The sequence below is a fragment of the Drosophila melanogaster genome, chromosome 2R (genome assembly GCF_000001215.4).
Source record: "Drosophila melanogaster chromosome 2R".
Classification (NCBI taxonomy): domain Eukaryota; kingdom Metazoa; phylum Arthropoda; class Insecta; order Diptera; family Drosophilidae; genus Drosophila; species Drosophila melanogaster.
Window position 1 is genome coordinate 23468999 of NT_033778.4, and position 20631 is coordinate 23489629.

The window sequence follows — 20631 nt, forward strand, 5'->3', positions numbered from 1 at the left end:
TGTTTCTCCTTTTTATTTGACGCCGAAAAAAGGCAATTCGCGAAGTTATTACCTTTTCATTGCATAATTAATCATATTTTTTGCCAATCGCCAGGCCATCGAAATGCACAGTCAATTCGAATCGAGTGCTTTTAATAGCCTTTCCAGCTGCAGCGAAATCACTTTATTGGTTGTTGAATTCAGAAAATGATTAATAATAATGTCGATTTGAGTGCACTTAATACTTAATAATTTAGCCTAATTGCTTATGGCGCTTGTAGATGGTGGCCAAATAGATGGAGCTGCAATTGTTTAGACAGGCTTCAAAAGTCATCGATTGATTGAGTGTGTATAAAATGCCCATGATGTTTCATATTTGCTTTATGCTTTGCCAACAACATCAGCTGTAATTAGGCAAACAGAAAAAAAAAAAAAAAATCGAATCAATCACTTGGAAAAGTGAGATCAAAAGGTAGTAATTACTGAGAGAGCACTTAAATGTAGGTCAAGATTTTCTCAATTGCTACATGCCATACTCGAAGTGGAAAGTATAATTAAACAATGTTTTTGCTCACATTCATGTAATGTGTTTTCCATCAGATAAGACCACATCTTGTGCTTAAGTATTCATAGATAAACCGTGAAATAAAATAAGTAGAACATGAATTTCTGACCGTTTAAGTGAGGTTTTGCCTGTCAAAAGGAAGTATGAGAAGTGAGGAATGAAATAGACGGACTCCTTGGGGCTATTTGCCTTACCATTGTTCGTTTCAATGGCGTATTTGCAAATATTCCCGTGCGTCTAGTGCAAACATACAATATATCAGGGTTCATCCATCTTGCCCCATCCTAACCACTTTACATGTTTATTATGTACTCCAATGTGGAGGCATTCGTTTTGCGGGAATATGATGACGCGTGTGCGGCAAGTAAACCGCAAAAATATGTCATAATATTTGCTTTCGCCACAGTCTGTTCCACGATCCGTTTTGTATTATTATACATGCTCGTGCTTCGCCTTTTCGCCGGCTAACAGTCACGTGTTTAACATAAAATTTAAATAAAAATCGCATACAATATGTAAACGGTTATATGTACTTCCTGTGGTTGCTTCATCCCTCCATGGGATATATTTTCCGAGCTTTGGAACCCATTTCCCAAACGTTTGTTGTTACAATCGTCGTCGACTCGTCTGCCCGTTGTAATTTCCGTCTGCTAACGCAATTTGCGAATTCAGTCCGACTCTCGCATCCTTTGGCCTGGTCATTACCATTTAGCAACTAAATCAGCCGAAATCTTGCCAGATAAGCCACAACATATACACATTTTATGCAAAACACGCTCATAAAGAATTGCTGGGGGGGCTCTTTTTTGCGGGGGCTCATGGGTGCAGGGCCATTCGGAATCATTTTTGTGAGCTAATTTTACTGGAACTGCTCGGCCAGATTCATTTGTCGCACTATTGTAATGATGCTGAAGGCGAACTTGGCCACCTAAAATGGGTCAAATGTGAAGTAGGCAGTTGGCAGGAAAGAAGTAATCCTTACGGTTATGTTGCTGTTCATAGAGATGGGAAAGATGCCTCCGGCAATGAAGATTATGGGCTGCTGAACATGGTGCATGAAGAGCACCAGCGTCGCCTTGTAGCGCGGCTCCGCGTCCACCCAGTTGGACTGGAAAATCTCGTTGGACAGATCCTGGGCATCGTCGATCAGCATGTTGCAGGTGTAGCAGAACGGGAAGGTCTGCAGCAGGATGGTGATGACGAACAGGAGCGAGGCCACGCCCTTCCAGAAGTTCGAGAAGAAGAACACGTTCACCAGGGTCAGGCCCAAAACGGAACCAATCAGCGCGAATTGCACGAAGATGGTGCGGGATATCATGGGGCGAATCATGTCACAGCATCTGAAAGATACGGGTAATAACTAAGAAGCGCATCTTATAGATCTGCAAGCATTCCCACTTCAGTATAGTCTTGTGGTCCAGCACGCAGTTCACCAGATCCTGATAGTTGTCTGCCTCACTGCGCTCGGGATCCATGCGCAGGCTCCGCACGTGATCCTTGAGGACCTCCATGTGGGCCCGGAACATAATGGTGAACATCAGGGGATACGTGTCGGATAGCTGGTCCTGCAGCACGGCGAAGGACATGGTGATGTACTCGAATATGGCCTGGATCCACAGGCTGCCCATGCCATCGCGCCAATCGATGAAGGGATTGTAGACGGACCACGGAGGACGACCACTGAGGGCGTAGGACAGGAAAGTGGAACCCGCGTATCCGCAGTAGATGAAGCTGTAGATGAGAAAGGCGTAGTTGCAGCGCGCCACCATATTGTGGATCCTCTCGCGATCGCTGTCGTTCGCCAGCCTCTTGTCCAGGGAGTCCAGAAGGATCTCCGTCTTGCGCAGTCGCCAGAGGAAGAGGTAGGTGATGGTGGACTTCACCGAGGCGCCATACACATTGATGCACACCTGCAGCGAGGTAAGGAACTCGCCCGGCGTGAAGTTCTTGAACTCCTGCACGTAGCTGATGATGAAGCCCACGGGCAGGTAAAACACCCCGAAGGCGAAGGGCACGCAGGTCCAGAAGAGATACACGTAGCGCAGGACTCCCTCCTTCGGCGGAATCCATCCGATGAGCCACATGGCACGGTACAGATATATATTCCCCTGGCGGGACTGCACCTTCTCGGTCAACGGAGCCGGTTTGATTAGCTTGAACACCGCCATGATGCCCACTGACCGGTGGTCGGTGCCAGCACCTGCACTTTATACCCGGATACCATAACCCTTCAATCGAACAAGTGCTCCATTCCCGCGCTACAGACACGCCCCATCGTTTTGTGGTCTGTAATTAGACTTAACCAACGGCAGCCAGGTGTTAAGTGTTTAAGGGGATTTATTATTGAGGTGCAAGCAGCCCTGTCAACTGCCAATTAACTGGCTTAATAGTTAATTGTCGGGTGCCCTGGTTAATAAACCAATCAGGCTATTCAATTCGACTTTTAAAGGGGCAATGTTAAACTACTGTATTACGGCGAAAATTGCTGCCATTCTTTTAAATGATTGGTTTCAATACAAAAATTGAAAAATTTTAATGGGTTAACTTTAATGTTGACGGCAGGTATTGGGGATTTGGCGCATATTCATTTGGTTTTTGACCCGGTTTTGCTTCTTATTACCACATGGCACTGAAGATGCTCGGCGTCTTTGAGTGTGTAATCACATCTGGAGTGGATGTGCAAACACTAGGGATACTACGAGTATAGAGTGAAAGTGTCGGGCAGCAAATATTTGGTTAAGCGCTTTTCTTTGCCGTGCACTTTAAGGATCTAAGGATTTATATCGCCATTGCTCCTGTCACTGAAGAACTTCTCGCCCAGATTCATTTGGTTCACGATTGTGATGATTGTGAACGCGAACTTGGCCACGGCTATGTTGCTCTGCACCGAAATGGGAAATATGGAGCCGGCCGTGAATTGAATGGGTTGCTGAGCCCGGTGCAGGAAATACAGAACCGCCGACTTGTAGCTCCTGTCCGCGGTTATCCAGTTTGAGTGGAACAGGGCGTTGCTCACATGGACGGAGTCCTCGATCAGATGCTCGCAGAGCATGCAGCATGGAAAGGACTCTGTACAGATGGCCACGATGAACGACACGTTTGCCATGATCGTCCAAATGGTGTTCGGAAAGAAGAGGATGCTGATGGCCGCCAGACCCAAGTCAATGCCAACCAGCATGAACTGGGCAAAGATAGTGATCGACAGGATGGGTCGAATAATCTGGGAGCACCTGAAACGGTTCGTCCTTGAGTAGAACAGTCAGACCATGAGGCGCCACATCTTACTGTATGATGGTTCGATGATCCTGAATGCAGGCCACCATCTGCTCATAGTGTTCCATCTCACTGAGTTTCGGATCCTGCCGCAGATTAGCTATGCGATCTCTGAGAATAGCCAGGTGGCAGCGGAACAAGGAGATGAACACTATGGCGTAGGTGTCGGACATCAACTCCTGCATGGTGCCAATGGAGACCACACAGTACTCCAGGATGGAGGCAATCCATAGCTGCCAATGGCCTTTCCGCCAGTCCACCAGTGGGTTGTACAGCTGCCAAGGAGCTTTGCCAGCGAAAACCGAAGTGAACAGAGTTAGAAAGCAGAAGCCCAAGTACGTGGACAAGAACAGAATCACGATGAGATTAACCCGTGCCACCATCTTATGGAAAATTCGACGCTGTGTCGTAGTCACACATCTCTTGTCCAGGGACGAGATAAGCTCATTCATCCGGCGAAAACGCCACATCTGGGAATAAGTTACGCATGACTTGATCACGTTCCCGATGCAGTTGATATCCACCTGCAGGGAGGTCAGGAACTCCGTCGGCGTGAATCTATCGAAGTGCTTCACATAGGTGAGGCTCAGTCCGAGCGGCAGGTACACGATACCCAGCCACATCGTGGTCAGAGTCCACAGGGAGTAGATCCATCGGAGCAGAGCCCCCTTGGGCGGGGTCCAGCCCAGGAAAAATGCGATGCGGTAGTAGTAGTCGCTGGCATCAAGGGAACTCACCTCCTGATCAAGTGGAGCAGTTTGCAGGCGCTTGAAGAAGAACTTGGTCATCTTTGCGGGGTGGATTAAATACTTCTAGAGCGGAGATTCGCTTGAAGGGGTTTTTATACGGCAGTATTGCCACTCTGATTTGCTTTTAATGTCGCGTCATTTTTGGTTTATTCATCACAGAGTCCCGAGTCATCCAAGGCTACACGTTTGCACTTATAAAGTCATTAGTCGCAGGATTGTCTTAGGCAACGCAAACAGCCAAGGTGAAGCACTTGCAGAAAAAATAGTTTACCTCTTACTTGAAAGTTGAGTTAAATATTCCCATTTCCCAGACTGTCACACAACATACAAAGCAGTTTGCAATGAATATAGTCATTAAGAGTTGTGAAAATCCCTTCGATTTCTCGCTGTGTACCCCTTGGGGTGCACTGAATCCGAGAGCTGCTGACTGCCGTGAAAGGCCGATCGATTTCTGGGTCCTCTAATTACAGTTTGCATAATGGATAACGCTATTGAAACCCTTCCGTATCCTTGCAGCCTTTCATCTCTACTCGAACCGCACGGAGGAGCGCATCGAGGATGACACGCTGGCTGTGAAATACGAGGACGGCAGATGGTCAAAACCGTACTACGATTGCGGCGGTGGCAACATTTGGATGCTTACCTACACGGTGCCGTTCTTTGGTTATGAAAACGGCACATATCACTTCAAGTGAGTATGGAAATCATTGCCCACTGGGGGTCTGAGTATCTATATCACCAAAGTCATATTAAATGTGAATATAATTCTAGAATGAAGAAAATACTTCAGGTTCTCCCACTTGTTGGGTTATAAGATAAGATATATAGCACCCTACATTATTTTTGAACTATCTGGCATAACTATTGCCCCCACATTCATATACCTCATATATTAAGGATTAACGAGTCCTTTTTCTGCTTGCAACGCAATGGGTACAATGCACAAGTGCGGCAAGTACATGCACATGACGGATGCCACCAGATGAGTATTTTATAAATAATTCGCAGCATGGGAAATTTCGAAAGAGAAGTGCAATGGTGCGCTAAGTGCCAGCCGAGCAATGCAGTTTTCCCAGCGAGCAGCCGCCGCTGGCAGCGACAGACAGGCGAATGGAAAGGAAAGGAAAGCCGGAAAATTCGGAAAACTGAGCGAGTGCCAGTTTCTTGGCTTTTGTCTAGAGCGGACCAAGTAATTGAATAGCTGAATGGCTGCTCTCGGGCGCCCTTTTCGGGCTTTTGGGCCGAGTTCCAGTGTGGCACGTGCAATGTGCCACCAACCGAGTTTAAGTTTTACTACTTTGCAACTTCTTCCCAAAATCGACGGACTGGGTGCACATTCCGCTCACGCACCGGCCCAAAACAGAGTTCTTTGGTCGGGGAACAGCGTGTTGTAAAACTTTCTGCTCTTTCAAGTATCTCGACTTCGTTCTTGGCTTAAATAATATCCCCCCCATCCCCTCTTTCATTTCATTGAAATAGTTTTGTATTTTGCTTTGCTCTATGGCAACTTTTTCAATTGAATGATTTCGCGTTATCTGGTTTGATAGAACTCTGTTTACACTGTCGCCGATCAAGCAATGTAAAACTGATAAATAAAACAAAATTCCCCTTTTCATGTTTAAAACTATTTGTGCACCCAAAAGTTGAAGAGGGCATTAAATGCAAGAATTAACGTTGCGAAAGTAAATGCTAATGCTTGTAAGCCATCGCACTAATGACAGCTGTTAACTATCAAAACCCTTTCATCAGACTTATGACAAAACACCACATTGCGAGTGGGCGTGGCCATGGGCAAAGGGGGCGTGGCAGTTGGTCCACACTTCTACTCTACTTCATGCATAATTCGCAATTATCAATGGCTGGCAGCAGACAACAGCAAAGCAGACAGCAGATTGCGAAAGCAAAAGCACAGCAAAAGCACAGCAAAAGCAAAAGCACAGCAAAAGCAAAGCACATTTTGGCTAGCAAACTATTTTCACTTAGTGGCTGAGTTAGTTTCGGTAGGGAGTGGCCAGGATTACGTGGCTTTTGTTTTTCGACCAACCAAAATTGCTTTTGACTGGCACGATGGCTGTTCTTGTCTTGAAAGTCGTCGTCAGGCATTTGGAGCAATGATTTAAAGTCCAGGACTTAGACAGATTGTACGGAAATCCCGCAACGAGTTTATTTACTTTTTCCTAATGAACACTTTACCTGTTTTATTTCGACTACATATCGTTGTGTACATACATCATTACCGCACATCTCACTATTTGTTCAAGAAGAATATTTCCTTGGTCTCAATCATTCGCTGCTCCACCGGACTGGCAGTGGCCAAGCCCTCGGGAGTTGGCTTGTAGCAGTAGCAGGGATACACCAATCTGGCTTCATCCGATTCGGGAGTGGCTCCTGGCCGGGGAGTCGTCGTAAACCGCAGCCTCTGTTGCCCTGGATAACGAAATTATTATTTACGAACGAAATTGTTTGATTTGATTATGGTTTAAGATGCTCAAAATCAAAACGCAATTCATACATGCTTTTGGGGTTGGCTTTAAATATGATTTAATTGAAATGAATTTGCCTGCGGGCAGCCAAATAAGCACAGAGTCCGAAACATGTTTTAATTAAATGCAATTTTCCCAGGTTTAAGTTCACTTGTAATTTATAGCGTATTATCCCACAATGACTTTTGCATATTTATTTATTCAATTAGAGTTTTGGTTCTGTACTCACATAGCGACTGGTAGTACTGTTTGTGCCACCAGCTCAACTGTGGTTTCGGCGACTCGGAGCGAAATAGGGAGGCCCGCGAGGTTGCAAGACCCAGAAGAAATAGAACCAAGATGCGCAGCCACTTGGAGACCATAACTGTTTGCAAATATCTCACCCAGTTGGCCGCCTCTTTCGGGACCTTGGCTAATGGCTTTCGTAATTATTGCAAGCACTTCACTTCGCTCTAAGTAAGCGTTTGAAATTTAATTACACACGCCTTTGCGCTGCGATGCTCCAATTCAGAGCTATTTACACTGCCAGCTGCCGGATGCCAGGTGGACTTTTCAAAATTTAATTAAAGCAATCAATTATAAAGTTAGCTCCTCACACACATGCCTACTTAGTGTTCGATGACTTTGCATGCTCGATAAATTTCACACGCAGCCAGCCGGTGGGCGAATTCCATGGGTGCGCGGGGTCAGAGGTCGCAGGATTCTGGCTTTGTGCGGCTGGCATCGAGAACAGGACCTCCAGCGAACGTAAAGGAAGCTGTCTGCTGCTGGCGGAAGCCCAGCAACTGCCTGCAATTAGTTGCAACATAAATTTGGCCCGCCCAAGTGGACAGTGGAGGCACTGTGGGTCGACCGGAAGTTGTGGCTGTGGTTGTCGTCGGAGTGGAAAATACAGCTGATTCTCAAGTTTCCCAGCAGATTTGCGGCACTTGCAGAAAAATCAATTCAATTGGCTTTGAAGTTGATGTATGAGCCAATTAACTTCTACTAAACTAACTATTTTCTATGCCATTTAATAATAATGTGTAAACTGTACAGTATACTATTTATAAAGCAAGTTTGCAACAAAATCATTGGATTCAGACACATGTTATTCCAGACACTTTTATTATTTAAATAGTTAGATAAACATGAGCATTCGCCTGCCATTTCCCACTGTAGCGGTCCTGCTGAATTAATGTGGAAATGTTAAAAGTTCGTTAGTTCATTCTAGTTTGCACCGCGTGGCAGCTGCACATTGCGAATGGTTAGCATGGCCGGAATAGAATGCAGTCCGCACAAGCAGGAGGAGGACGTCAAACAAAGCTCATTTGTTTTAGCGGCTTACGGCGGGAAACTGGGGGCCAAAAGGGCCAAAGTTGAGCTGTAGCTCAACTTCCCCGCGTGCCGTGCAGTCCACATTCGAGACCATGTCCGCGTCCGGCTCGTGTTAATAATGTGCTGCTATCAGTTTCCCATTAGTTGGCAAAATTAATTTGTTTACGTTGCGGCGGAAGCGAGGAACACAGAAAAATAAAAGAGCGCTAAGCGATGAGCGTGGCGGAAACTTGCTAATTAATTTAATTTGCTATGCGGTGTGTGTAGCTGGCTCATTTTTCTTAATTGCATGAAATATGCAGGCTCGTCGCCGGAAAAGCAGAAAAAAGCCGTAAAGCCAGGCCAAGCCGAACAATAAGTATTCACATTAAGTTAGAGTTAATTTTATTATAAATTATTTGGCCAAAAGGGCGCTAAACGCACAAATCACATTAGGCGCCCGCTGCGAAAGGACACGGACACAAGAGTCCTGCCCACCAAGGACCTCCTGCTGGGGCAATAATTTTATTTGATTTCATTTAAGTTTCGCTTAGCGCTCACAACTCTGCGGGCGCCAACAAAGTTTCAATATTAAACCGGGCCAACGGGCCAAAGGGCGGCTACGAATGTGGACTGTAATCCCAGCATTGTATTTACTTGACTTATGCTGCAATATGGCTCAAATCCCTACCCGCCATCCACCCGTTTCTTGGGGACTCAGCATAATGATGCAAACGGAAACGGAAATATCAAATATCAGGCAATAAGCCAGCCTTTGTGAGTCGGCAGCAGGGACTGAATGTATGCCTGATTATGGATTTGCATGTGCAAGCCACTGAATTCCAGAGAGCCAAGTGTGGTAGCTGGCTCAAGGATCTGCGTAGCCCAGGTATTGGCAGCCAGAATTTCGTCTCACCCATTTGCTGGCTTTAATGTGGCCTCGCTTTAAGCCATATTTCCACGCCCAGAAAGGTTTGACAGCCATTTTGGTCCTGTCATCGGGCCGTATTTTAAATTAGTTTGTAAATGAAGTCCGCCTAGCTGGCTGGCAAATATGGCAGATTAAGAGCTTTGCTCAGAGTTGTCACCATGTCCATTTTCCGGCCAGTTAGCAGAAACTTTTCAAAGTCAAAATGCGATTGTATCTTTGCTAATTGGAAAACATATTAGAAGTAATCATCAGATAAGTCCCTATGTTAGTATAGCAGCTTAATAACAAATCACAAGAAAATGAGTCAAGCAACTACTACAATGTATAAATAATTCAAACAAAACCGTAATATACAGTAGTGAGTCTTTTTCTATTTATACTAAAAGGTACTTCTAAATGTCAATTCCATCTGAAAACATCTTAATATCGAATTTTTAATGTGGCAATCTGCCAGCACTGATTGTGCCAACAGACCACAGCTCACTTTGTCGGCGAGGTGCAAACTACAAACCTGATTATGTGCATTAGCAGCCACGACCGAAAATTGGGCACGCATGGCGTATACGTAATGTGGCGCTGGTACAGCAGATGAGTTGTTTACAAACTGGCAACAAAACGGTATGCGTAATGGTGGATAGATTTTGGTTGGCTTGGGTCTGGGTTTGGCTGCCTGTGATGGTACATCGTATTACGTTCCCAGCAATAAAGTTGATGCCATATTTTGGTTACCACCATCTTTATGAACTCGCAAATGGAGCAACCAGGGAACACTGCTGTCGCCAGTTTTAAATAGCTGGCACGTGCATGTTTGGCGGGTATTAGGATGTTAGACATATATAGAGAGCGAATGGACGGGAATCTCGCGCAAGAAAAGCTCTACAGATGCATTTCACTTACTCACGTAGTGCGTGTTTGTTGCACGTGCTCTGCATCACAAGTTGCACTCCACCGAGTCCCTAATCCAGAGCCAAAAGTGCTGGGATTCCATGTTATCCCATCCTTAAAGTGCACTCGAAGCAGGATTTAATCAAAACCCATTACATGTTGTACCAATTACATGATGTAGCAATTTAAGTCAATATGCTGGCAAAATGTCATAGTTAATTTGAATTCAACAGGCCTGGTCGAACCCATTAGCAATTTTGGCCTCAAACTCTACGTCGATTATGGCTCATTTGTAGGCATTAGGCCGAGTTGTCCGAAAAGGCGTTTGTCATATAAATCAAGTATCCGCCAGATAGGCAAACATTGTCACATCAGCATCGGTCGACAGCGCAAGGCGCAAACTAATAAATCAATAAGGCAGACACACACACACACGTATATCTCAATCTATATCTATGTCTATTTATTTGTGGCACGGAAGCAGGACAAACTCGTTCGGTTGGCTCAATCAGCTTATTTTCTAATATCCGTTTACAAATTATCTTCAAAAACTGTCAACAACAAAGCCAGCCAGACAGACAAAGGGCGACGAAGGCATGAGTTGGGAAAATGAAACCACAGCAAATAAATGGCATTGGGCAAAGGCAAATAAGAAATGGGGAATAACACACAGCACACAACGCAACACAACATACATCCTTTCGAACTTGGCCCCAATAATAGCAACGGCAAAGGACGAGGCAAACTGGTCGGCCAGTCAGTCATTCGGGTTGCAGGACACAAAGGCGTCGGGATCAACTGCCTGGGAATTAACATAATCATTACGATAATGTAATATGGCCATTGTGCAGCCAGTCCCGCCGCCGCTGTGCATTTCCCAGTGGTCCCTTTTCCCGAATTTCGCAATCAATAAGTTGTCAGAAACAATCAAATAAATACAAACTGATATGTCAATATTAACTGACAGCGGGCACCATCACGAGCCGAATGTCTGTAGTCCCGGATCCGGTACTCCGATCCCGGCCATTCGAATCCCATCCCATCCTCAGCGGATCCCTGGGATATGGCCACCGGATATGGCCGGGACCAAAACACATTATGGCCGACGGTGGGTGGGCTTCGAGAAATTCGGGTTATTGAAAAGAAAACGAAGACGAAAGTTCATGTGAAACTTTTCTCTTTGAACCAACGAAATGGAAATCACCCTTGCCGAAAAAGCCCCGCTTCTCAATAATTGGGGTCCATTATATTTTTCAATTTAAAGATGAACACAAGCGCAGGTTTCTATGATGAAACAGTGAAGGCATTCGAGCTTATTTCCTTCCAGTTCACAAGAGATTTATTGTTTTTCAAACAAAGATAGTACTAGTAAGCAAATTAAGCTTCCCAGAACATCTTTCATCATCTCAGTGCGATGCAATTCAATGGCCAAACAGTCAAGTGCACACATACTGCAGCATTGAATACAAAATTTACATTTCATTGAAAACCCATAAGTAAATTCCTGCAACTTTAAAAACCTTGAACAAGGCAAATGCCGCAAGAAAACTTTCTCCGGCCGACGGGCAAGGAAAGCCGGAGAAAGGACGTGGCTATGGCCACAACTCCGGCGTGAAAATGCGGACGAGTAGGCAGGCCGAGATTATGCGTAAAATTCTACATGTGTTCCGGCCGGCAGCCTCCAGCTGCCTCCGTCCAGGATTCTGCTTAGGTATGCGTGTAATTGGGTGGCTGCCCATTGCCGAGGGCGACCTTTGCGGAGACATACACGCAGGATATGGGATTCCAACTAGCTAGCTGGCGAGGGGTCGACGGCTTAGTGCACCCTTTTCATGGCTTTATGTCTTTGTAAAACGACAAGGCCAACCCATGCCCATTCCCACTTCCATTCCCATTCCCATATCCCGTCAACGACAGCAAGAAAATAATTTTCTGCTATTTTTTCCGGTCTTCGGGAGCCGGAACCAAACACGCGTGTCCTTTATCCTTTTGTACGAAATCGCACCACTCACCATCTACCGAGCCTTAGACATATGCACAATCAGAGCGGGAATTTATTGTTTGTTATCGCTGAGAACTGGCCGTTCAACTGGCAACTGGACACCCGACCATGTCCATAAATATCCATGGCTGTCGGTGCATTGGTCTTATTGAATCCAGTTATAAATGGCGCCATTTGGCTTAAGTGCCGCCCAGTTGATTGTTAAGCTGACAAATTAATAACATAAACTTTTAACGCCTTCTGCTGACTACCCGCTTTTCCTTCCCGCAGGGGCACATCTGGCATCGACATCGACTTGCGCCGCGTGGACATCGACCAGTGTCCGCAGCGGCACACGCCGGGCACCAAGCGACCGCTGAACATCTTCGCCGGCACGGACAAGTGCAAGCAGCGCACGACCATGGTGAGAGTCAGTCCGGCTACACAGCGAGAAAAAAAGGGGGGGTGCTGGAAAAAGTGGGGGAAATGTGATGAGCACTGCCTTTAGCTATTGAGACAACATTGCATACTCTTAAGCACTTCATAAGAAATTTTCAAACACAATTTGAATTTTGGTGCGTGGGCTTAATGGAGCCACCGTAGAAGTGAAATCTCATATTGATGAGACAACAGAATATTTTGCGACATAACATTTAAAGTACGCCAAAAGTATGCAGTGGCTTTTTGCAGAAATGGTTAATAAATTTTGTTACAATTTGTGCGCAGACAATTTCCAAGAAAAATCGGCTCAGACACTTAAGTGCCTGAGACATAATTTTATTGCGACAAAAACAAATGCTAACCAGATTGGGTCGACAAATTCCTCGCTGTGTAGGCACCCGAATTCACCGCAGTCAGCACTTAATTTTCATTTCCATTCCTTCCGTTTTCCATTTGCCGTTCACAGTGCGAGGCCATCATGGGATTGGGCTTCCGGCGCGGCTCCTACAAATGTCTGTGCCGCAAGGGATTCTACTTCCCGGACATCGTCTCGCAGCACAAGTTCTTCAACGGCAGCCTCCTGGAGGAGGAGTACGAGAAGCTGATGCTGGTAAGTCGAATGGCGGATGACGGATGGCGAATGGGAGGTGCCGCGTCAAGTGGCCGCCGTAAGAGCTTTATTCTCATTAAATATGTATTAGGGCAAGAACTCCACGTACAACAGCAACAGCGAGTACGAGTGCCTGCCGTGCGCCGAGGGCTGTGACTCCTGCGAGGACTCCTCGCCCTGCATCGCCGCCCTCAACTGGCCAATGCGCACCAGCATCCTGGCGCTGGCCTGCATCGTGATTGGGCTCCTGCCTCCGGCCGCTTGGTTCACCTTTCGCTACCAGCAGGTTAAGGTGAGTCCTGGTGAGGGAGTCCTCTAAGTAGAATATCTGTGGTCTGCCAGCAGGACTAAGCGAGGCTGTGCCTGATTTCATCTAAACAGATCTCCCAGTTTCAATTAGCTATTAAGTTTCTTTTAAAGTTGACGCAAACTAGAAGACTTTAGGACAGCCAACTTATAAGAGCTTTTAGCTGGGTTTTATTTATTGCAATGAAAGGAGGAGATTCAATGTTTCTACTTTCTACTTTATTTCACTTTGGCCATCTACAAACAGAATCTGATGTTCAGAAACTAATTGGTCAGCAAAATAACAATTTCCCTACGAGGTGAAAGCATTCTAATCTGCTTGCTAAAACTGGAAGCTGAAAAGCTCTTTTGCGAGTCACAGTTGTGGAATTGAGCGCCCTGGTGAATCTTCTGAAATCTGCACCGAATTGTAAAGCCATCATAATGGCATTATCCCCGGCCAGTCGCAACCGGTCCATCCATATTTTATTTTCACTTGCTTACTGTGTTGTTGCGTCGTCCATCGGTGCGCACTGTCAAATAGCGCTGATCCCGAGCGGGCCAACCTAAGCTGCTGTCATCATTCAGCCGCTAAGCGGCTTACCATTGTTAGAATCGAGTTAATTTTGAACGTGCAGCATGGATGGTCAGGATCCTGGCAGCCAGCAGCTAGAAGCCCGATGACAGGCGGCAACAGGCCAACAGGACAGCGGATATGGTCGCGCATAAGCGGAAGTGCAAACATTCGCTCAGCCGGGAACGCCCACATCCTGCTGCTTCCTGCCGCCAGAAGTGGGCGTAAGTAGGAGTAGCAGTAGGTCCTAGCCCAGGACCTCCCCACTCGAGTGTCGTTCGGTCACTCATTAGACCAGAGAACAAGTCCAGCTGCCGGCGTCCAATTGTCTCTGGCACTCGCAGTTTTCCCGTCCACAGCGGATGTAATATATATGCACTGAAAACAATCTCGCAGATAAGATAAGAAATAACTTTTGATAAACGATGTTTATTCTACAATTTATTGAGGGAGCATTATGCGTATCTGAATTTTACATCGCTGATTTATGCTTGAACCATTATTATATTAATTTTGTCTTTTTTTTTACCCAGTGAATACATGTTGGGTGCGGCAAGTGAGTTATTCAGTTCCCTTGTCGCAGTCTGACATTTGTGTGCTGTCTGTCCGACATCCCCACATCCCTTCATCTTGCTATCCCCAGCTCCATGGATTCCCTTGCCCATTCCCCAGCCCGTTCCACTTGTCCGCCTCCCAAGGCAACTAGCCAACTAAACTGTTTTCATTCGTAATGCGATTCTGTCGCATTTGTGTCTCCGGGGAAGTCCCCGATGGGCGCTAGATGGTGTGTGTGTGTGTGCCCAAACTAATTAAATGGCGCTAAACATGCCGCCCGACATCCGACATCCTGCCAAGAGCGAGTCCAACTTGGAGACTTCGGGTGCTGCAGAGATTTTCTTGCGTCCTTGGGCAATCGTGCGGATTAAACGATTTCAATTTAAATTCGCAAACTTTCAGCCAGCAAGTACTTAATTGGAAATGTCCTGTTGTCCTGTTCTCCCGTTTTCCAGGTGGTGAGGGCCGCCAGTCCGGCTTTGTTGCGGGTCATCGCCTTGGGAGCATTCTTCATCTACTGCACGGTAAGTAATGGATGGCGTTTTCCATTAGTCAATCGACTGCATACACAATAACTAAGCAATTCAGTTTCAATTGAGTGGCATAATCAATAGCAAACGGCTGCTTTCACTGCAATCCGAATTAATTAAGAGTCATCGAATGCATCTGAAACATTTTCCGGGGGGCTTACAAACGGCTCTGTCGAACATTATTACAACTCAATGGAGCCATAAATAGCCACGAAATTTGCATTCGGTGAAAAATGAGATAGAAAAGCGATCGGCAAACAGAGCACTCGAACCCAAAACCCAAAACCCATCGATTTCTACACAATTTAATTTGATTGATTTATGGCTGGCGAAGGAAACTAATGGCATGCCGGCCAAATAAACAACTTTAAGCGGCAGTTCATCGAACATCCTGCGAGTGGCTGTCCCAGCATTTATTTATGTGTGGCAGATTTATTTGGCCGCCATGAGTATCTCTTGACGACCACACAAAGGCGTGGGAGGATGCGTAGCGGGATGAGGATGAGAGGATGGGAATAAACACGAGTCCTGGGGGTCAGGACGAGGGTGGCTGTCAGCACAGTTTGCTTTATGATTTTTTAATATGTGCAAGGCGTGAAGGCAGCCGAAAATAGAAGCCAATATAGATCCCCCGAATAACCTATTGTCCTGATAGCCTGCTTCATCAAAGTTGGCCTATTGTTTGGTTTGATGGTTCGGGGTCTTCGTGAACTGCGGCTTGAATGACAAACGCTGGCTTGCACTTGTGTTTTGAAGAACCATCCGGAAAAATACCGCCTAGTACTTTACCAAAGAAACCAAAGTGTCGGGGAAATAGCTACCTTTCTTAGGCATTCTGGACAGAAGGCAATTATTAAAGCTAATGTATCTATCTGCAGAACATTGTGATGTATCCGAATCCGAATCTCTACACCTGCACGGCGCGCATTTGGCTGCGTGAGATTGGCTTCTCCCTGACCTACGGAGCTCTGATGCTGAAGACCTGGCGGTAAGGATATGCAGTGCATTCTTCTGGATATTTGAGTAAAATTTTGCGACCACAGGATATCGGTGATTTTCCGAGTTCGATCTGCGAAGGCTGTGAAGATCACGGATGCCGCCCTGCTCAAGAGACTGGGCATCATCTGCGGAGCCATCGGAACCTGCCTGCTGGTCAGGACACTCGTCTCACCGCCGGACGTGGTGGTGGGACGCACCGCCGACGACCTGAAGGCGTTCCTCTGCAAGACCGACTGGTGGGACTACACGTTCACCTCGAGTAAGTTGGCAATACGTAAAACAATTTCGCTCGAAGTAAGTTGCTTTGCCATCGCAAAGGCCACTTAAAGCGAGCTCCGTCTCTTTGGAAATGGAAAAAAACCCACTATGTTCTCATAACGCATATGCATCAGTAAAAAAAAGGAAAAGCCAGAGAAGAAATGGAAAATGCAAAAGTTCAGCAGCATGAAATCGTTGTCTGGCCAACCGGCACAGTGGGTCGAACACCTGCTGCTCTTGTTAGCTGTGCACACACATCAATATTTTCCTCTTTTTTCAGAACTTCGAAGCTCACTTGCCCTGCTCTCAGAAGTCAAATGGTTGGCTATCATGGGTTTTAGAGTGGACGGTCTTCTAAACGAATTTAAACTAAACTACTTTCTTAGTTTATTGATCTGTGTGTGAGTCACTTAGTTATCGTGGGATGGTATATACCCACATTTGGGTATATCCTTCCTAAGTTTATTTCAGTTGTAATAAATTGCATTTGAAATGGGGTTTTCCATTAACAAAAAAGCGAATCTGTTGGAGTTGTAGAAAGTGGAAGTTGACTCACGACTTTCGGCCGCAATAAGGTCCACCCTAAAGGGCACAAAAGTGATTTTTCCGCTTAACCAACTGACTGTTGAGTTGGAGCTGCGGAGGAGCGGATTTGCCGGGTATAACTGTGTCCCACTTACCAGGGCGCTTAATTAAAAAAGTTCAGAAAAGACCCAAGTGCTTCTATCTGCATCTGTGCATCCGTGCAACTGTGTATCTGTGCAACTGTGCAACAGTGCAACAGTGCAACAGTGCTCTTTTTTGTGCCACACACGCACAGCAATTATCGCTGCTTCTCGCGTTCATCAGGCACTTTGGCAGCAGCCAGCTGCTAAGTAACTTCATTTGACTTGGCTACACGCCAAAGCTCGTATTACATTTATAATTGCATGTTGAACATTTCCCAAAAAAAAAAGAAAAATGAAATAAAAACTACTTTGGCCGCGGCAACATCCATTTCCATAGTTGCGGCCAATAGAAAACGAAGCCCGGCCAGCCTTGAAATTTCGCATCTAATGATATTCAACTCAGTCGCGGCCAGCTGTGCTGCGGTTTTGGTAATTAAACTTCAAAGTGAAGCTGGGCAGCCTGCGAAGTGCACAATGGCTCTAATCCCTTTGCTCCGATTCCATCCCTTTCCAGTGGAGGTCCTGTTCCTGGCCTGGGGCGTTCGCCTGTGCATCATGGTGCGGAAGGCGCCGTCGGAGTTCAACGAGAGCCGCTTCATCTCGATGGCCATCTACAATGAGTTCCTGCTCACCTGCTTCCTCAACGTCTCCATGTAAGTAGACCACATCTACTTGCTCAACAACAAGTTCCTCGAATCGTAGAGCTTAACTGATTTCATCAGAAATATTCGTTTGGCTTGGAAAGCATGCTTCGGATCCTTTAGTTGATTTCCCCGTATTAGTGGCAAGCAGCTATGCCTCCTGACTTTTAAGCCAATCCTTACTAATTGGTACATCTATTTGATTTACTCCTTCGCATACAGGCTCTTCCTGCAGTCGCCTGCCAATCCGGATTTGCTGTACATCATCTTTTTCTGCCACACCCAGCTTACGGTGACCCTGCTCCTGGCCCTCATCTTCGGCAGCAAGGTGAGTAGCGGTGTTCTGCCCCACCATTCCGGCCATTCCGTGATACTAGATACCCACTTTGACGCAGGTGTACATCGTGCTACGCAGCGGCAAGTCGCACCAGGAGAACATCGGCATGGGCACCAAGGCGTCGGGGGCCAAATTCAATTTTCGTCCCCAGGTGCGCACCTTCGCCAATCCCAGCTCGGTGACCACCTCCACGGTCCCGGTGGCAGCAGGTGAGTCCAGAGTGGAGTGCCAGTGCTCGTCCGGCGATAGCCGGCAATTGCCCCATTTGTTCTAATGGTCCCAGCGTATCGACGCTTATGACAAACGACAGTGTCCACTTGACAAACGATCTGCGGAGGGAAAGCAGTGTACTCAGTGTGCACAGAAAGAAACCGAAGCTAGTTCATGTGACTACTCCTTCGTCTTCCAAGTTTCTCAATTATTTAGAAAGATTGAAGTCTGCAAAAATATACTTTAGTTGCAGTTCCTTCATGGGTAATTTGCTTTCGAAACTCAGACTTTTTCCCGCAGTGTAGCGTCGATAAAGTCTTCTACCGAGTCGACTGTTATTTATGGCGTATTATTTGGCAAATTAAAAAATGAGCAGTACAGGCGGCGTCAGGGGCACGCTTATCGGAGCTGTCTAGACATGAGCCATGCCACATCCAGTTGACAGCACCAGGATGCTGATTTATGGCTCGCTCCTGCCGCCGAAGATCCTTCAGAGCAATCTTAGATGCGGTTAACCCGCGATTCATGCATGTATGTGTGGCACACGCATGTATGTGTGTGTGTGTGTGTGTTCCCACGGAAGGAAAGAGCTCCGAAGCACAAACTTCCGCCAAGTTGCCGCCGACGCCATATTTGTTTACCGCTTCGCTGGCTTTGATGTATAAACAACTATGTGAACTCCCCCGAGGCTCTTGGCCTGGCATCGACGAACACACCCATGAGGCAACCGAGCGGACCAGCACAGCACAGCCATCCCAAACGGATGGCGGGTGGACTCACGTTTCGTGCTGCCTGGGAATTTCCATTTGCGTGGGAAAACTTTAAGGCTGTGAAGAGTCTGTAATTGAACTACGATATTGCACGGATGCCACAGCAACGCAGCCAATAACTTTTGATTAGAAATTAAATTCTAACCAGGGGCTAACTTCGCCATAAGCAGCGAGTTTTCGATTAATTGATCAACGCCAAGAGCATAGCGAACATATTGGAAACTTACTGGGAAGTAGGAGCAGTTTTAATGGGAAAAAGTTTAAATAAATACTATTATTGCGTTTGTTTATCGACGCATGTTTATGGTGAGATTATGATAAATATGGCTTGCATAAATATTTCAAAGAAGCTCTAGTCATTGGCAGTCGCGATTTATTATTCCATTTAAGAGGCCTAACGAAAAAGAACCATGTTTATATTTGCATTCGCATGAACTGCATAAATTAATGCACATCCCAGGCGCAAAATGGAATTTAATCTGAATGGCAGGATGGAAAAATAGAAGATACTCGTTGGTAATTTCAGAAGCTGGCTTCTTTTGGTCATTATACCTTTTTGGCTGCCTTTGTTGACTATTCGGTTTGATGGCGAGCCTTTTTAATTCCAGGAGTTTATTGCCAGGGAGCCATGGTTTATGTTTTAATGCTTTACGGGCTCTCAGTCCGGCGAAGAGTTTTTTATTTAATTTTTTATTACTCGCATTTCTATTTCGACACAAAACGTAGCGCATTTTTGCGGCTGCGTAAATTGTGCGTTAAATTTACATTTTTTTTTTTCGTGCCGCTGCTTTTTGCTGGGCGTGTTTTTAAGCGGCTCTCAATTTGCATATTTAAATTGAACAATCACAAAGTAGCAAACACTCGACCGTCCACCCACACACCCATACACCACGCACACACACACATATCTGTGTGGCGCATTTTAAATAACTCGCGAGCGCAAAAGGAATATCGTGTTGCATACTAAGAGGGGCACACATAATAAATTCAATTTTGGCCAGCGTCGACTGCTCCGCTCGCTTAATTTCACAGCCATAAATCTAAATTCATCGGGCAGTGGGGGAAATAAAACGTCTGCTTTTAATACACTTAACGGAAAGAAGGGTCACAAGCCGGTTGAAATCCTTCGTAAATTTTGGAGCCATAGTACGTTTCCTTACGCTCGAAAATTTTGTTTGTTTTTCCCCTATTATTTGAAACTTGATATCTTTTGAGTGGACTTGGCTTAAATCATACCGACAGGCTTTCAACCGAATTGAATGGCCATTTATCATTCCGCCAGCGAAGTGGATGTCTGCCACTCTGCCAAGCCGCACTCAAAACCACAACAGGGTCCAACTTTCCTACCACATTCCCACACTTTCACTCTCGCTTTCACTTCCGCAGACGGTACAAACATTACGCATTTGAATGTGGGGTCGCTTTTCGGGGGTTTGGGGAGTGCGAAACTTTTGACATGGACGCGCAACTTTTTAGTGCAAAAGTTGGCAGCGGAAAGCAGGAGCCTCGCTTTTTAGCGCGCCATGAAAACAGCTTTCACTTCCACAGCAGATCGTATCTCCTCTATATTTGTTGCGATTTCTGGTTAGCCCTTGGGCTGCCAGAATACAA

At 46.0% G+C, this 20631-nt stretch overlaps 4 protein-coding genes and 2 long non-coding RNA genes across 6 annotated transcripts in view; 2 read left to right on the forward strand and 4 right to left on the reverse strand.

Moving 5' to 3' along the window:
• CG43795 (uncharacterized protein) overlaps positions 1-20631 on the forward strand; it is a 47861-nt gene that overhangs the window by 24862 nt on the left and 2368 nt on the right. The window contains exons 4-13 of the mRNA NM_001103965.3: positions 5083-5257; positions 12434-12566; positions 13050-13193; positions 13285-13485; positions 15063-15131; positions 16016-16125; positions 16181-16395; positions 17577-17715; positions 17926-18031; positions 18099-18249. Coding sequence (NP_001097435.2) covers positions 5083-5257; positions 12434-12566; positions 13050-13193; positions 13285-13485; positions 15063-15131; positions 16016-16125; positions 16181-16395; positions 17577-17715; positions 17926-18031; positions 18099-18249 — 1443 coding nt within the window. The remainder of the gene's footprint in view (positions 1-5082; positions 5258-12433; positions 12567-13049; positions 13194-13284; positions 13486-15062; positions 15132-16015; positions 16126-16180; positions 16396-17576; positions 17716-17925; positions 18032-18098; positions 18250-20631) is intronic.
• Or59b (Odorant receptor 59b) lies at positions 1167-2777 on the reverse strand. Its single transcript, NM_079098.2, has 3 exons — positions 1943-2777; positions 1527-1884; positions 1167-1472 (listed from the first exon to the last, which is right to left on the reverse strand). The coding sequence occupies exons 1-3, from the start codon at positions 2710-2712 to the stop codon at positions 1404-1406; spliced, it is 1197 nt and encodes a 398-aa protein (NP_523822.1). The 5' UTR covers positions 2713-2777; the 3' UTR covers positions 1167-1403.
• On the reverse strand, positions 3302-4755 carry Or59c (Odorant receptor 59c). The gene is made up of 2 exons (NM_079099.2): positions 3830-4755; positions 3302-3774 (listed from the first exon to the last, which is right to left on the reverse strand). The coding sequence occupies exons 1-2, from the start codon at positions 4603-4605 to the stop codon at positions 3315-3317; spliced, it is 1236 nt and encodes a 411-aa protein (NP_523823.1). The 5' UTR covers positions 4606-4755; the 3' UTR covers positions 3302-3314.
• Positions 6700-7420, reverse strand: CG13557 (uncharacterized protein). The gene is made up of 2 exons (NM_137954.2): positions 7279-7420; positions 6700-6993 (listed from the first exon to the last, which is right to left on the reverse strand). Exons 1-2 carry the CDS (start codon positions 7409-7411, stop codon positions 6815-6817), a joined length of 312 nt encoding a protein of 103 aa, NP_611798.1. The 5' UTR covers positions 7412-7420; the 3' UTR covers positions 6700-6814.
• lncRNA:CR43792 (long non-coding RNA:CR43792) lies at positions 7579-8080 on the forward strand. Its single transcript, NR_073897.1, has one exon. It is a non-coding gene; the product is annotated as a long non-coding RNA:CR43792 (long non-coding RNA).
• On the reverse strand, positions 8080-8479 carry lncRNA:CR43793 (long non-coding RNA:CR43793). Its single transcript, NR_073898.1, has one exon. It is a non-coding gene; the product is annotated as a long non-coding RNA:CR43793 (long non-coding RNA).

Bases quoted from the DNA above. Each gene is read 5' to 3' on its own strand.
- CG13557 (NM_137954.2), bottom strand. From the start codon at position 7,411: ATGGTCTCCAAGTGGCTGCGCATCTTGGTTCTATTTCTTCTGGGTCTT. The intron at 6,994-7,278 runs GTGAGTACAGAA...TTCGTTATCCAG, and splicing joins ACAGTACTACCAGTCGCTAT to GGCAACAGAGGCTGCGGTTT.
- Or59c (NM_079099.2), bottom strand. From the start codon at position 4,605: ATGACCAAGTTCTTCTTCAAGCGCCTGCAAACTGCTCCACTTGATCAG. The intron at 3,775-3,829 runs GTAAGATGTGGC...GAACCGTTTCAG, and splicing joins GATCATCGAACCATCATACA to GTGCTCCCAGATTATTCGAC.
- Or59b (NM_079098.2), bottom strand. From the start codon at position 2,712: ATGGCGGTGTTCAAGCTAATCAAACCGGCTCCGTTGACCGAGAAGGTG. The intron at 1,885-1,942 runs GTGGGAATGCTT...CGTATCTTTCAG, and splicing joins GACCACAAGACTATACTGAA to ATGCTGTGACATGATTCGCC. The intron at 1,473-1,526 runs GTAAGGATTACT...GACCCATTTTAG, and splicing joins CTATGAACAGCAACATAACC to GTGGCCAAGTTCGCCTTCAG.